This window comes from Oryctolagus cuniculus, chromosome 18, assembly GCF_964237555.1.
Source record: "Oryctolagus cuniculus chromosome 18, mOryCun1.1, whole genome shotgun sequence".
NCBI classification, from domain to species: domain Eukaryota; kingdom Metazoa; phylum Chordata; class Mammalia; order Lagomorpha; family Leporidae; genus Oryctolagus; species Oryctolagus cuniculus.
The window spans coordinates 66,473,528-66,489,642 of record NC_091449.1 but is presented as its reverse complement, the minus strand read 5'-3'; the positions used below and the strand labels follow the sequence as shown (position 1 = coordinate 66,489,642).

At 64.9% G+C, this 16,115-nt stretch overlaps 1 protein-coding gene across 7 annotated transcripts in view; it reads right to left on the bottom strand.

Moving 5' to 3' along the window:
• Nucleotides 1–317: 317 nt before the first annotated feature.
• The window catches only part of KIAA0513 (KIAA0513 ortholog), a 62,496-nt gene continuing 46,698 nt past the window's right edge, over nucleotides 318–16,115 (bottom strand). For 5 of the 7 annotated variants that reach the window (XM_051847341.2, XM_051847342.2, XM_051847340.2 and 2 more), the window contains 9 exons: nucleotides 13,494–13,564; nucleotides 11,455–11,662; nucleotides 9,821–9,861; nucleotides 9,357–9,435; nucleotides 6,718–6,795; nucleotides 5,561–5,590; nucleotides 2,859–2,939; nucleotides 2,473–2,567; nucleotides 318–1,479 (listed from right to left, as the gene is read on the bottom strand). In XM_051847341.2, coding sequence (XP_051703301.2) covers nucleotides 1,430–1,479; nucleotides 2,473–2,567; nucleotides 2,859–2,939; nucleotides 5,561–5,590; nucleotides 6,718–6,795; nucleotides 9,357–9,435; nucleotides 9,821–9,861; nucleotides 11,455–11,662; nucleotides 13,494–13,564 — 733 coding nt within the window. In that variant the 3' untranslated portion in view covers nucleotides 318–1,429. The remainder of the gene's footprint in view (nucleotides 1,480–2,472; nucleotides 2,568–2,858; nucleotides 2,940–5,560; nucleotides 5,591–6,717; nucleotides 6,796–9,356; nucleotides 9,436–9,820; nucleotides 9,862–11,454; nucleotides 11,663–13,493; nucleotides 13,565–16,115) is intronic. The other 2 variants (XM_070061859.1, XM_070061858.1) reach the window with 1 other exon arrangement.

Sequence of the window (16,115 nt, the reverse complement as noted above, 5' to 3'; positions counted from 1 at the left end):
ACACACAGCAAGCAAACCGCCAACGTCATGCTGAGGGCTTTCCTGGCGGGCAGAATCCAAGGTGCCCACGCGTGAGTGGGGTGCACACACACACAGACACACGTGCATCACGCCATCGCCCGAGCCTGGCCCTGTCTCCCCGGCTGGCAGAGTGTGTCCAGAGGATGCTGTGTTTCATGCTGCCTCTGTCTTATCTCCCCCTCCCCCCGAGACACGCGTTCTATGGCTCAGCCAATCCGCATTCCCTGGGCCACGCGGGGAGGCGTCCCAGGACGGCCTCGCGGGCACTGATGGGAAGTGACGACCAGGCGTGCATCTCTGTGCTCACAGATGAGACTAATTTAATCCGACGGAACGCTGGCGGAGGTAGTGAGGGAGGCGGGGTGACAGGGAGAGCCCAGGCCCCGCGTCAGGGTCAGGCCCAGACAGCTACGGCAGGAGGCAGAGGGAGCCCAGGCCAGCCAGCGACATGTGCAGGGGGCTCGGGGCTGGGCAGGCTCTGGGCCCGCACGCTGGGTGCGGAGGGTGAGACCTCGGTGCCCACAGCTGGCCTGCCGTGCCTGGCCCAGCGCCAGGAGGGGGGCTGTGGTCTCCGGCACCGGAGACGATGAGGGGCACGCCTGCGGGGTCGGAGAGACACACGAAGGCCTGGGCCGCACAGGGCGTGGACACGCGGCCGGGTCCACCGGGCTGGCGGGCCCCCGGCAGCTGCTGCCCCAGCCGCCTGCCCTGAACGAACAGCAGGTGTCTGTCTCAAGAAAGACGGCTCTCCGGTGGCCGCCCCGTGGCTCCCGGCCTGGGACCCCGGCGACTCGGCTTCAGAGGAGGCTGTGGGCTGCAGACGGCCTGCACAGATTCCAGCAAGACCCGCAGCCCACGGCGCCTGCAGGACGCGGCCAGCCCTTGGGGTGGGGTGGGGGGCTTGCTACAGCAGGAGAGTGACGTCTACACAGCGTTCATTCCCTAAAGGAAGGAGGGGTTGCCTCCAGTCCCTGTTTCCGGGAGGGAGAAAGGAAGGGCAGCCGTGAGCCCAGCCCGCACGGCTCGGCGGGGAGTGGTCCCTGCTGTCCGCAGACCCCCGGGCCTGCCCCCACGTCCGCACCTCACGCCTGCCCTTATCCAGGGTCCTCAGAGGCCTAGGCAGACGCTGCCCTGTGCCCACCCCGCCATGGCCTCCCTCCGCCTCCCCCTCTCGGTCTCATCTCACGAGCCCGGCACGCGGGGTGCAGACGGCCACCTCGGACTTGACCGGACGATCCAAGGGACACCCTGGCACGTGGGTGGGGGCAGATGCAGGCGGACGGGGGCACGGGCGCCGGTTCTTCTAACTTGGAGCGGCAGGGCGGCGAGGAGTGGCTCTGGGCGCTGCTGGTGTCATGCAGGTCATCGAGGGAGGCGGCCAGGCGCCGCCCGGGAGGGGGCCCGTCCTCTACTCGGCCGCCATCTGCTCAATGTGGTCGCTGAGCAGTTTGTATTGCTCTGGAAGAGAGAGCTGGGTCACTCCCGGGAGAAAGACGCGACAGGCCCACGGCTCCTCTCCCCGGGAGCGCTCGGCCACGCCACGGGGCTCCGCGGGAGCCGGCCTCACTGCGGGCACACGGCCCGTGGGCGTGCGCGAGCACCTGCCTGGAAGCTGTGCCGAGCAGGGCGGCCTCCTGGCCCCTCCAGTAGCCCATGAGGGGCGTGGGGAGCCCCGGGACCAGCCTGGGCCTGGGCTGCACGGGGGCTGTGGGATGGCGAGGTGACGGGACCCCTCACCCTTCCTGCTGAGACAGGGCTGTAGCGACACTGATTCAGTCCAGGGCTGGGAACTCTCGCCCCTCCGGAACCTACGCCTCTGCAGCCCCCTTCTGGAGCAGGACAGAACTCCCCCCCGCCCCCGCCCCCGCCCCCGCCCCCGCCCCCAATACTGGTCCTTCCAAATAGGCGGGGTATTCAAAAAGTTCATGGAAAATGTCTGTTATGAAAAAACTCTATGTGGATTTATAAAGTTTTGCAGCAAAATGAGTTCATCGTTTAACTGCACTCCTCCGTAACCTTTCTGAGGTACCCTGCACGCGTCCGGGTGCCAGGGTCCTGAGACCATGGGGGAGGGAGACACAGTGCAGCAGGGGCCACACAGAAGGGCTGGCTCCATGGCCGGGCAGGGTGCCGGCGTCAGCAGCAGGGCCGTGGGTTCCCCCGGCCCCACCGGGGCTGACAAGGCGTGGCCGTCACCCTCACCGTCAGTCGGCCTGGGCAGCCTCCCGCCCAGCAAGCCGCCTGGCAGACACAGACTCCAAACGCGGCCCACGCGCTCCCGTGGGGAAAGGGGAGGGGCGCCACCGCGACAGCCGAGCTCACCCTTCTGACTTAAACTGGGCCATCCTTCTGCAGCCGTCGGGTGGGGTGGGGTGGAGGGAGGAGTTCCAGGGTGCCCGCACTGGCGCCCCCGCCGGCCCCCGCCGGCACGACCCCGGCGCCCGGTCTCACCTTCGTCCAGGTTGCCAATCACAGCCTGCTTCTTGAGAAAGTCATTACACAGCTTCTTGTTCAGCCCGAAGGCCAGCATGTTGTGAGTGAAGGTGCTGCAGAGAGACAGCCGACGGTCACCACTCCGGACCCTGGGGACAGGGACCAGGCAGCCGGCCGGGTCCCCCAGGAGGCGCACCTGGGGCCTGCCTCCGCCCGTCAGCCAAAAATGAAATGCCCAGGTCCCCGAGGAGCCAGCCCGCGGCTCTCGAGGGGCCGCGCTGCGCCCCGCTGTCGTGTTAGGAGGCGGGCTGATTAGGAAACAGAATCCAGGCGGAGTGTGGCCGCCTGCGCTTCTGCTCAGCTGTGCCAGGGCCAGGGCCCTCCCCCGCGGCGCCCGTGCTCACCCCAGCTGCCCAAAGGTGATGTTCTCGTTGAAGCGGAGGCTGTCGTCACGCTCCTCCTGGGTCATGTGGCACCACTTCTCCCTGCGGCACAGGAGGGACGGGCGCAGGCTTAGGCAGCACAGTCCCGCCCCTGCCACTCGCCCCTCCCTGCTCTGACCTGCAGGCTCGGCTGGCGCGGCCTGCCCGGCCCAGAGGGGAGCCGTCCGCACTGCAGGGCCACCCGCCACCCTGACGCTGCGCCCGAGGGGCCCCAGACGGAAGCTGTTGACGTCACTATTCCTGCCATGAAGAGACCAGCGCCAATGCACTTTACTGCCCTGGGGGCACGGGGCAGCGGCTGCCCCGAGCGTCTGCAGGAACAAGAAGGGCCCGTGCCCTTCCTGCAGTTAAAAACTGGGGTCCCAGGCGCGCCTCCCAGTGGGGAGACGCCCGAGGGGCAGGGGCCTCGCCAGTGTCCAGCACAGTGGGCCGGCGCAGTTTCCGCCGGAGGCTGTGTGCAGAGGGCTGGCCCCGTGCTCCACGGCTTCCTCCCCTCGGCTTCCCACGGCCCTCGGTGCTGCTTCTCCACCGCCCGCCTCCAGACACACAGTCTCCCCGCCGAGCCTCCCAGCCGTGGCCCTGTGGCTGTGGGACCCTCACGAAGCCCGCAAGCCCTGGAAGAAAGCGCTGGCAAGCCTGGGGCAGGCCTGGTCTGCCGTGGCCCGCGCGTGGAGGGGCGCACGGGCTCCTTTTCTGCACAGGGTGGGGAGTCTGTGCTTGGGCGTCTGCAGGCCCCACACCCAGAGGCCTGGGAGCAGCCACAGGAGGAGGCTGCAGGGTCGAAAGCCCTCCTCTCCTCCTCCTCTCCCTGCGGGCCGCGCCCCTTCCCCGCCCCAGCCCTGCACTCCTCCAGTCGCCGGGGCGGTGACAGGCCCCGGCCTGTGCGACTGCCTGGGAAGCTAGCTGCAGGAGCGCCCGTGGACGCGGACACAGAGGAGTTCACGCTAGCCCACGTCCCCTACGAGCAAGCCCTGCACGGACGACCCTGAGATACGGCTGCGAGAAAGATCAGGAGAAGGGAGACCAGAGAGTGTGCAGCAGTGACGTCGGGGTGACGCAGAAGCTGACGGAAGAGAAAGGAAACGGAAGGGCGGGAACTCGTAGCCCCTCTCCACCCTCCTGGCCCCAGCAGCTCAGGGGGCTCACGGGGCTCGCGGGGCCCATGAAGGCCGCTTCCAGCTTCCCCGTGCAGCCGGCTGGATCCCAGACGCCCAGAGCGCACCGTGCCGAGCCGCCCCCTTTCGTCCTGCCTGCTTTCCCCAACACCTTCCAGACTTCGCAGTCATCCATCAGTGCCCTCGCCACCCCGGGCCTGGTGTGCAGTCGTGCCCAACGCCGACCACGCAGGGACAGCGCCCTCGCAGCAGAGCAGCAGAGCAGCCCTGGCCCTGTGGCCCCGAGCGGACGTGGTGACGCCTCCCTCGCTGCGGCTGGCCTCAGAGTGGCCGCTAAAGACAGGTGGAAAGGCCTGTGGCACTCGGCAGGGTACTTCCTTCGGACTAGGCTCAATCCTCGGTCCCACCGGAGGGCGACCCTGCACAGGGGGGTCCTGGATGCGCCCAGGCCCTCGCCGCAAGGGAAACCTGGGATGGAGATGCCTGTTTGGTGAACACGGGTGTCGGCAGCGTCTCGCCGCCAGCAGAGCTCCCAGGAAAACAGAAGTCAGGCTGCGGGCACCAGGCTGCCTGGAGACGGGGCCACGCCCCCACCTACTCCCACCGGAAGCAACGCTAGCCCCTCTTCCTGGTAAGGTGCAGGGCGGGTTGAGGACGTGGCCTGTGCTGGTCAGGCCTCATCTGCCCGCGAGGCCCAGGAGGCCGCGGCCCTCTCAGCTCACTCCAGACAGGACTTCCTCCCCGCGGCACCGGGCCGCTGGGGAGGCTGTGAGCGACACTCCCAGCCTGCCGTGCGCCTGGCCTTCAGGACCCAGAGGCCTCGTCACCTGGGTTTTTCATTAACCAGGAGCCTGCCTTGCACGCGTGTTCCTGTTACGGCCGTCAGCCTGCCCAGGCCACAGGGCTCTCTCCAGCCGTGGGCAGCGCCGTCTAAGGAGCGCCCTGAGCTCGCCACAAAGGGCGTCACGTCAGGGATTCTGCATTGACCAGGCAGGTCTCTTGCTCTAAAAACAGGCAGCAGGTATTCTAACAAGGACACAGCTGAAGCCGGAAGAGCCAGACCCCGCCGTGGGCACAGGAAACAACCGTGCTCTAGGCTTGTCTCCACGGAACCCCCGCCACACGACACAGCTTCTGCCTCACCAGCGTGTGGGACAAGAGACGGCAGCTGCCCTTCCTGCGCGACTCCCCGAACCTGCCAGCCCCAGCACCTCCCAGAGGGCACCACGCGGCAAGTCTCTCCACGCCCACGCTCAACTCCCTTCCGAGCCAGGGCAAAATGCTCGCTGAGGGCGAGGTCCCAGGGTCGGCTCCGGAGGGACTGGAGCCACTGGTGGGGGGAGAGCGTCGCTCGGACCCGCAGCTCCCTCCACCCTGCCCGGGGCGGGGGCGCCTCGCGCTGTCACACTGGCTTTCTGACTGTCTCCAGGAGCTCCGGCCTTGGCACACTCCCACCTGCCCGTGTCCGGTCCTAGTGCTGGGCCTGCCTCCCCGGGACGCCCTCCCCCGGTGCTGTGGAAGGGAACGGAGCCCCAGGGACGCACACACCTCTTCTCCTCCTCCTCTCCAGCATCCCCTCTGCAGCGGCAGCAGAAACAGGTAAACAAAGGCACATGTCAGGTCATGCAAGATATGTGACGGGCAGAGAGAGCACGCAGAGGGGTTATCACAGGCAGGGACAAAGAGGACAGAGAGGATTCCAAGTCAGCGTCTCTCCTAGAGGCTCGAGAGCTCACCCAGAGCACAGCCCGTCCGCCCAGAAGCATCTAAGCACCTGCCGCACGCCTGTCCCCCGGCACGGTCAGATCTGCAGTCCCCCAGGAGACCGCCATCGGTCCCTGCTCCAGGAACCCCGTCTCCCAGGAAACACAGCCGCAGCAGGCTGTGTGGGCCTCAAGCAGGCCCCCTGGGACCCCGCTAGGTTTCTGCTGCCCCCACAGGGAGGGAGTGCCTCTCGGCGGGTCCCCGGCACCAGCATGTGGCGTCCCCCTGGCAGCCAGCTGCCCTGCCTGCCAGGGGGCGAGGCTGGGGTCTGCCCGGCGTTGAGGACCAGGAAGGCTTTTATCACTGACGCTGAGACCAGAGCTCCGAGACCTTAGAGATTTCAGAGCCACGTGGCCGTGGGGCAAGAAGGGGACCCAGGCCTGGGAGGGGCGTGGGGCGGTGTTGCTGCCCCTTGGCTGCCCAGTCGCTGCACATGGCGGGCAGCCATCTTTCCCGGCTCTGGACAGACAGAGCTGCACGGGGTGTCACCGCCAACTCCCCGAGGCTGCCACGGAGAGGGTCTCGGGAGGGGGTCTTCCGCAGCGCCAGCACCACCCTCAGTGAGCTGAGGGGCACGTCCCACCGCCCAGCCCCCCGTCACGGGGCTCCCAGCGACAAGCAGGGTGGAGGGTGGTCCCGCGGTGGGGCCGGGGGTGGGCGGGCCTGGTGGTCTCGTTCAGTGGGAGCTTGCATTTTCAGGAGGGTCAGGCCAACTCATGCCAGAGCCCTGGGACAGACAGCGCTCATGCAGGCTGAGCACCCCCACCAGCGAAGCTGTGCGCGTCCGGGCTTCAGGCAGCTTGCAGAGCGCCGGGGCCGGGAGGGTGGGAGGGAAACGTGTGCACGTAGCTCAGCCGTCTGTGCTCTCCTCTTCAGACACCGGGGGACAGCCTCTCCCCGGGCCTGTGTCCTGAGCAAAACGGGCCGCTCCTGGCTCCTACCTGGTGGTGGGGGACCGCTTTCTCCTCTCGCAGTGGACGGCGTCAAAAAAGGCTGCGTTCCAGAACCTCAGCGTGTGCCTGCGGGACAGACACACACGTGAGGGGAGGGCGGCAGAAACACGGGCCCCGGGCCCGCGTGAGGCACGAAGACGAGGGCTTTCCCACATCCGCCCGAGCCTCCAAGAGCCTCGGAGAGGAAGGGCTGAGGAGAACGAACGCGCGGGTGACTCGGTCCTAAACAGGCTTCCCCGGGCTCTCAGGAGGCAGCGCAGGAAGGGGAGGAGAACCGGGCACGGAAGGCACCGCGGAGGCGGGACAGAGCCAGGATGTCCTGGGTGCGGCGGCCCGGGGGGCTGGTTCCCCGTGGATGTCCTGGGTGCGGCGGCCCAAGGGGGCTGGTTCCCTGTGGATGTCCTGGGTGCAGTGGCCCAGGGGGCTGGTTCCCCATGGATGTCCTGGGTGCGGCGGCCCAGGGGGGCTGGTTCCCCGTGGATGTCCTGGGTGCGGCGGCCCGGGGGGCTGGTTCCCCGTGGATGTCCTGGGTGCGGCGGCCCAGGGGGGCTGGTTCCCCGTGGATGTCCTGGGTGCGGCGGCCCAGGGGGGCTGGTTCCCCGTGGATGTCCTGGGTGCGGCGGCCCGGGGGGCTGGTTCCCCGTGGATGTCCTGGGTGCGGCGGCCCAGGGGGGCTGGTTCCCCTTCTCCAAGAGGAAGCGGAGGGTGGGAGGGCCCGCTGTTCTGGGAGGGATGTGCCACGTGCAGAGAACACACACGTGCACAGGGAAATCTGAGTATGCAAAATGCTTCTTCAAGATCAGGGGTCAGAGCCAGCGCTGTGCTGTAGCCGGTAAAGCTGCGGCCTGCAGTGCCGGCCTCCCGTATGGGCGTCAGTTCCAGACCCGGCTGCGCCACCTCCCGTCCAGCTCTCTGCTGTGGCCTGGGGAAGCAGTGGAGGATGGCCCAAGTCCTTGGGCCCCTGCACCTGCATGGGAGACCCAGAGGAAGCTCCTGGCTCCTGGCTTTGGATTGATGCAGCTCTGGCCATTGTGCGCCCCAACTGGGGAATGAACCAGTGGATAGAAGACCTCTCCCTCTCTCTCTCTCTCTCTCTCTCTCTCTCTGTGCATAACTCTGAATTTCAAATAAATAAATAAATCTTAAAAAAAAGATCAGGGGTTGGGGCCGGCGCTGTGCTGTAGCGGGTAAAGCCGCTGCCCGCAGTGCCGGCATCCCCTATGGGCGTCGGTTCGAGACCCAGCTGCTCCACTTCTGATCCAGCTCTCTGCTATGGCCTGAGAAAGAAGCAGTGGATGACTCAAGTCCTTGGGCTCCTGCACCTGCCCCAGAGACCCAGAGGAAGTTCCTGGCTCCTGGCTTCGGATCATCACAGCTCCAGCTATTGCAGCCGTTTGAGGAGTGAACCAGTGAAAGAAAGACCTCTCTCTGTGTGTCTCTGCCTCTCTGTAACTCTGCCTTTCAAATAAATAAATAAATCTTTAGGGAAAAAAAAAAAGATCAGGGGTCTGGTGTGGCCCAAACCCAGCTGCCATTTCTGTAAATAGTTTTATCGAATGAAGTCATGCTCACGTATTGGGGAATTGGCTACAGTGGCTTTTGCTCTGCAGCAGCACAGCACCAGAGCCTGTGCGGCCCCGACGGCGGCCACGGTCGTCACGTGGCCCTTCGCAGAAACGCTTCCCCAGCCCACACCCAGGAGGTGAGATACGGCTAGGCCAGGGACCGGGAGGAGCTAACCCCTGCACACGAGCCACAGGGACTGGCTCCACCTCCCCTCTCTGCTGCCACAGGAACTGGCCACCCAGGCCACTTACATGTCTCCCAGAGCTCCATCCTGAGATGGCCATGCCTGTGACAAGGCCCGGGCTTCGCGATGGGCTATTCTGACCACTGCGAGGCTGTGACTGCGGGGGAGGGGCTGTGCCAGGGCAGCACCGCCCTTGTGATGGTGACGAGAGCCTTCAGAGGCATCAGAGTGACACAGACGGCCGTCCACGGCCGGTGGGGGACAAGGGTCCTCCTGACCTCTGACCGCCCACCACCACCATGGCCTTCACTCATGTATGTGTGTGTATCCAAACGTGTACATCCAAGAGCTCTACTGTCCCCCTCGCTGTCCCCGGGGCTCTGCCCGTGCTGGCCACGCCGCAGGACAGAATCACACGGCAGGTGGTCCTTTGCGTCTGACTTCCTCCCCTCGGCACCCTGCTTCTGAGGGCCACCCACCCAGCCTCAGCGTGGCCAGCACTCCATCCCCGCACGGCCGATAACAGCGTGTGGCACGGGCAGACCGCGTTCTGCTTCTCTGTTGCCAGCAGAGACACTCGAGCTGGCTCTGCCCTTTGGCCACCATGACCCTGGTGCTCAGGGTGCATGTGGACGCGTCCTCGTCTCTCTGGGGTCTGCACCTAGGTGGACCTGCTGGACCACCTGCTCCGTGTGGGGGTAACAGGCAGACAGTCCTCCACCGCCGGCCCCCGTCTACGCGCCTCCCAGCGGCGCAGGACAGCTCCAATGTCCCCGCATCCTGGCCGACACCTGTCAGCACTCGTATTTAGGATCTGGGCCTTCTCACAGCCCCATCTCTGGGCAGCAGCTGCCCGCCAGGGCCGGCGGGGCCTTACCAGATGGGCTGCTGCTTGAGGTGCGTGTACAGGTAGATCTTCTCCCCCTTCGTCTCGTCGTCTGGACTGCACACCGTCACTGCAGGGGAGAGCGAGAAGCCGGGGGGGCGCGGGCTGTGCACTCGCGGTCAGCACCCCACACGCCCCACCTCCCAGCGGCCACTGCTCCTCACAGCTCAGTGAGACACACAGCTGACCCTACAGCAGCTGCTCTGCCGCCAGCGCCAGCGGCGGGACAGGACGCTCCCGGGGGACAGTTCCCGGCGGCTGCCCCTTCCCAGGAACGCCTGACTAACTTTCCTGGGATTAGCACAGCAGCTCTTCCGTGGGAACTCAGCAGACAACACAGGCCAGCCTAGGAGTCCCCTAAGACGACACCGCCGTGCTCACAGAGGTGAGGAAGGCCCCGGAATGTCTGTGGATGCCTGTCAGCGGTGGGCCTGGCTACAGGACAGGCTACTCACCCGTCTTGGGCAGCTTCTGCTTGGCCTTGTTCTCATCCTCCCTGGAGAGAGAGACCACAGTAAGGACAAACGTGCCCACGCCGCAGTCTCCTTACGTTTCTGGGACGGGACTGTGTGCGCCTGACGCCGTTCTCCCCAGAGAATCTCATGAAAGCGGTGCTGTTTGTCGCCCGCCAGAGGAGACGTGCGGCAGAGGGCCCTGCCCGTCGTCCCCCGAGCACAGAACAGGACGCACTGGCGGAGAGTGAGCCGAGTCACGCCGACGAGACCGGGCTTGGCAGTGCCAGCGGGGACCACGGGGGCTGAAGACTCCCTCTCGTGGACGTGGCCCCTCCTTCCGGAAGCCTCGGCTTCGCTGCCCCCGGGCCTAATGTTCCCAGCCCCCAGCGGAACTGCTCTCCTCCGAGACGGTGGTGGTCTCCTGGGTCTTTCCTGTTTTTCATTATCACGGACTCTCACCATGGCTGGAGGAGGAGGAGGAGGGAGGAGAAGGAAGAGGAGGGGGAAGAGGGGAGGAGGAGGGATAGGGAGGAGGGGGAGGGGGAGGAGGAAGAGGAGGGAGGAGAAGGAGGAGGGGGGGTAAGAGGGGAGGAGGAGGGATGGGGAGGAGGGGGAGGAGGAAGAGGAGGAGGGAGGAGAAGGAGGAGGGCGGTAAGAGGGGAGGAGGAGGGATGGGGAGGAGGGGGAAGAGGAGGAGGAGGAGAGGAGGAGGAGGAGGAAGAGGGATGGGGGAGGGGAGAGGAGGAAGGGGGAGGAGGAGGGGAAAGAGGAGGGGGAGGAGGAAGAAGAGGGGAAGGAGCGGGAGGAAGAGGAAGAGAGAGAGGAAGAGGAGGGGGAGGAGGAGGCGGAGGAGAAGCAGGAGGAGGGGGAAGAGGGGAGGAGGAGGGATGGGGAGGAGGAGAGGAGGAGGAGGAGGAAGGGGAGGAAGAGGGATGGGGGAGGGGAGAGGAGGAAGGAGGAGGAGGAGGGGAGGAGGAGGGGGAGGAGGAAGAAGAGGGGAAGGAGCGGGAGGAAGAGGAAGAGAGAGAGGAAGAGGAGGGGGAGGAGGAGGCAGAGGAGGAGGGGGGAGGAGGGGGAAGGAAGGGGGAGGTGGGGGGAACAGAGGAGGAAGAGAAGGAGAAGGGGGAGGAAGGGGAGGGAGAGGAGGAGGAGGAAGAGGAGGAAGGGGAGGAGGAGGAAGTGGAGGGGGAGGAGGAGGAAGGGGAGGAGGGGGAGGAAGGGGGAAGAAGGGGAGGAGGGGGAGGAAAGGGAGGAGGAGGAGGAGGAAGTGGAGGGGAGGAGGAGGAAGGGGAGGGGGAGGAGGAGGAAGGGGAGGGGGAGGAGGAGGAAGGGGAGGAGGGGGAAGGGGAGAAGGGGGAAGAGGCGGCCGCGGTGCAGCGTGGGTGTCATTTCCTTCCTGTCAACTGAACAGTCTCATAGGTTCTTCATCAGCGGAGGGGAAGAGACCCCCGGCCTACGGCTGCAGGGCAGGGAACAGGCCAGTGCTCCCGGGGGAGGGGTCGAGCTGGCGGCAGCTGAGAAGGTGGACAGATGCGCCCTCCCTGACACTCCCTGCTCAGCCCAGCCCTTCTTTCCTCCCCCTGCCTGCCTGCCCGCCCCACAGCACAGGGAGACACCCCCGAGGCCGCACTCACTCATTTCTCTTGACCAGGGGTCCCCTCAGCTTGGTCTCCAGGCCCCCGAAAAAGCCCCTGGCGTTCTCGGTGGTGGCCGAGGTGTCCTTGAGCAGCCGCGCGGCGATGTCCTTCTTCTGGGCCAGCCAGCTGTTGGCCGACCTCAGGTACGCGTCAATGCTCCCTGCAGGCTTCTCCCGGGACTCGGCGGGGAGCAGGTGAGCTTTGCCTGGGAGGCGACAAAGAAAGCGAGCGGGAGTGAGAACCGGCCGGCCCAGAACAAGCCCCGGGGCCGCAGGTCAGTGCCGGGAGGCAGGAACCCCATCCTCTGTCGCTCAGGACAGAGGGCCCCGTGGGACGGGACGGAGGGCTTGGCCCTTGACTTGCTGTGTAGGGAAGACTGGGCCCGGAATTGGGAAGGCTGAAAGAGGACGCAGCAGGGAGCCAGGCCTGCAGAACCAGAGAGGCCACAGGAGGCAAGGGAAGCGCACGGGAAGGCGAGGGGAGCTTCCAACAGAAGGGCAGGGGACAGGACAAGCCGGCTTTCCCTGTGACGGGGCCGCCGTGCGGACAGTCCACAGGCAGCCAGGCTTGGGACGTGGGGACGCGGAAGAGGATGACACCCTGAGGGAGGAGGGGCATGAGCCAAGGCCACACGGGAGCTCCATGTCCCGGGGCCACCCAGCACCTACTCCAGGCCCTCTACAGGCCAAGGTCCAGTGTCCCTCCTCTATCCGCGGGAGCTGCCCTGTGCATGGCCTGTCTCGGGCAAGCAGGCCACACTGTTCCTTGAGAAGGGGAGCCCCCGGCTGCACGAGGGGCTCCCACCTCACTCGAAGGCAGTCAAGGCAGCCGAGCGACGGCCCGGCATTGAGGGCCTGGTGGACGGCGGCCTAGCCTTGAGTGAAGGCCATCAGAGCAGCTGCTGGCACAGAACAGGGCCCATGGAAGGGATGCGCTACTGGGAACAGGAGACAATGAAGCGGAGTTGCAGGAGTGGAGCCCACGGGTGAGGGGAGGGGGTGTGAGCGCGGCCTGGCCCTCACCCACACAGAGGCTTCCACTTGCAGTGGCCCCAGTACATGTCTACCATCGCACCCTAGGACCTCCCAGGAGCCCTTGAGCTCCACGCTGCCAGAAAGTTCCAGAAGAGACGTCACAGCCTCTGCACCAAGAAAAACCCGGACTCGGCACAAGGTACCTGAGGTCACACCCGGGAGCCGAGTCCAGCTCAGCCTAGACTGCCCACAACCACCTCCTTCCTTCCTTTTTTTTTTTTGACAGGCAGAGTTAGACAGTGAGAGAGACAGAGAGAAAGGTCTTCCTTCTGTTGGTTCACCCCCCAAATGGCCACCACGGCCGGCGCACCGCACTGATCCGAAGCCAAGAGCCAGGTGCTTCTCCTGGTCTCCCATGGGGTGCAGGGCCCAAGCACTTGGGCCATCCTCCACTGCACTCCCGGGCCACAGCAGAGAGCTGGCCTGGAGGAGGGGCAACCGGGACAGAACCGGCGCCCCGACCAGGACTAGAACCCGGTGTGCCGGCGCCGCAGGCGGAGGATTAGCCTAGTGAGCCGCGGCGCCGGCTAACCACCTCCTTTCGAGGACAAGCTCCATCAGGTTTTGCTGGAACCTACGACTGCCACCTGTCTCCTCCCTGAAACAAGCTGCAAGTTCCTCTCCCCGCACGCCGTGGACGCTGCCTGTCCCTGTCCCCACTCCTCGCACGCCATGGACGCCGTGGACGCTGCGTGTCCCTGTCCCCACACCCCGCACGCTGTGGGCACTGTGAGCTCCTCTCCCCGCACGCCGTGGATGCTGCCTGTCCCTGTCCCCACACACCGTGGACCCTGCCTGTCCCTGTCCCCGCTCCCCGCACGCCAACCTCCTGACCCGCGGCGCAGACCCTGCCTTCCCCTCCCGCGCTAGGAGCCTCACTCCTTGCACATCTCCCCGGCACACCGCCGCCCCGCGGTGCCCTCCAGCAGCCCCCAGTTGTCTCGCGGTCAGGAGCAGGCCCCCGAGGCCACGCCGCAGCCGCTGAGCGGCGCCCGCGCTCACCGAGGTGGTAGTAGGTGAAGCACATCGTCATGAGGTTCTTGGCCGGCCCGAAGTCGTCCATCTGATGGCACCTGAAACGAGAGGCCAGGCTGACCGGCGAGAGCCCCGAACCGCCCGAGGCCTCACCGGCACCCAGTAACAAGACGAACCTACCGCACGGTCGTGCCTCCGCAACGCCTCCCTCCCGTGACGCTGCTGCAGCAGAAGCAACAAGACCATCCCCTCGATGCCCCCAGGAAGGCACCCACGGGCCCATGGCCTGGGGCCTGGCCTGGTTCCGGCAGTAACGAGTGCAGGGCCGGCAGCTGGCTGTTCCACTTTAAAGGCAAATGCCGCCGCCCAAGAAGCTCAGCTCAGCACACAGGAGCCAGGATAGAAGTCGGGCCTGGAGTCTCCGCTCACACCATGGGACCCAGGCCAGGCCGCACGGCCCTCGCGCTCTCCGAGGCCACTTTAAAAGGCTGTGGAGGAAGGGGCGTTTGGTGCGGCTGTGCAGACTTGGGAGCTCACGTGACAGATGCAGGTGCCGGGGACGGAGCCCCAGCTCTGCCCTCACCCAGCTGCCCGTTCAGGTGCACCTGGAGGCAGCAGTCGCGGCTCGGGCAGACAGGGCCCGGCCGCTCCTGTGGGAAACCAGGACTGACTTCGGCTCCTGGCTTCAGCCCCAGCTGTTGCAGGCATCTGGGGAATGGACCAGTGGATGGGACATCTCTGCCTACCTGTCTGGCTGTCTCTGTCTCTACTGTTTAAATACATTAAAATAACCAAAAGTTCTTTAAGTGTGAGGAAAAAGGAAATTAATAATTAAGCTTATTTTGGTGTAAAAACCGCTTGAAACCCACGAATAATTTTCTCATAATAGACATTTTCCACGAGCTTCGTGAGGACTCCTGGTACGGCTCAGAAACTCACAGTCAGTGTGTGGTGCCCACAGTCGGCACGCCCGACGCCCGACGCCCGACGCCCTGGGGCGGTTACTTCAGTGTAGGTGCTGCCGCCCGAGCACCGGGGGGCGGGGTAAGAGGGGAGCACGCGGCAGCCTCCCCCTGCACTTCCGGCTTCGCGGCCTTCCCAGCCAGGTCCCCTGTCCGCTTCTCCTGGCCGTTTGGTCTTACTCTTGGGCCACTATGTCCTACAGAGCCAGCAGAAAGGACCTAGCAGTGGATTGAGGAGCATTTTCTAATCTTTTGTTTTAATATACTTTGAAAAATCGAGTCAACATGAAGGACTATTCATAAAACTACACCAGATTAAATGAAAGTAAAAGTTAAAGACACTAATAAATTAAAATTATAAAAGCCACGAACATCAGAAACTAACGTACGAATGGGCATTTTCAGCCCTGGCTGACACTGGCATGGGGGAGTGGTCTGTGAACGGCAGATCTCTCTGTCCCTCATTATTTTCAAATAAAATGAAAATAAATAAATGGATAAAATTTAAAAATTTTCTTTTTTGCCTTGCTTCTACAACCAAATAAAAATATATGTGCTCAGGGCACAGGGTGGGAGATTCGTACATATTTGGCAGGGCTGGAACCTGAATTTAATTTTCCCCCCTTTTATTTGTTTGAGGAAGAATTCAAATAAAAATTGAGACTGAGTTATGTTAGAGACAGACGAGTGCAAATACGCAGAGGAAGGTCCCAGGAGCCTCTTATGGCCTCCAGCGTCTGGAAACCGGTGCTGACGGCAGGAAAGGATATTGGTAAGACAACGTGAGGGGCAGCCGGGAGCTCCCCCGGCACAGGGCCCCAGAGGGCTCGGGCACACGGGCTGCGTGTCGCCTCTCTCCCTCACCCGCTCTGCAAGCCGGGCCCTGCGGGAAGCATATCCCAGACCTGCGGTGTCCTCACCAGGCGCAGGAGATACAGGGTTCCTCCTCTTTATCAGCCTTTTCCCCCCAGACTACACCTCACGTCCAGGGCAAGGAGGCAGGCGGATCACGGGGAAGCAGGGGAATGTGGGCTCAGGAGAGAGCTCCGTTCTGCTGAGCAGGGGCAGGAGAAGCCAAGGAGGGAAATTTACAGGCCTGGAGGATAGAATGGGCACAAGGGTGGCCGTGGGATCAGCCAAAGGGCCAGAGGGCGCACAGGGCCCGGCAGAGCTGCAGAGCGGCGCCCACAGTGGTGGCCGTGGGATCAGCCAAGGGGCCAGAGGGCGCACAGGGCCCGGGCAGAGCCGCAGAGCGGCGCCCCGCCCCCAGTACCCCTCCTCTCCACCTGGCCATGGATGTGGCTCCTGGTCATTCCCGCCAGGGCTTGATGCCTGGCTCCCCCTCCGTTCACCGTCTGCAGGGCCTGTCGCCTGCTCTGCCTGCAGCCCACAGGTGTGGTGCAGCTGACAGCTTAGTGAGTCAGAGGAAGGAGGGCCCTTCATCTGACAGCCCAGCCCGCAGCCTCCCCACCGCCCAGCGGGACGGGCTCCAGCAGGGCCTAATTAGCACTCCCAGGCAGGGTGCACTCCTCCAATCCCATCACGGCAGTGTGCTCGTGGGCCGGCGGCCGCTGGTTTGAAGTGCTCTGCAACAAGAAGCCAAGAGGCCCCGCAGAGGGAGGGAAGCTGCCGGGCGGGGTCCCAGGGGCCCTGACTCACACCCAGCTGCCGCTTCTCTCTAATTTCT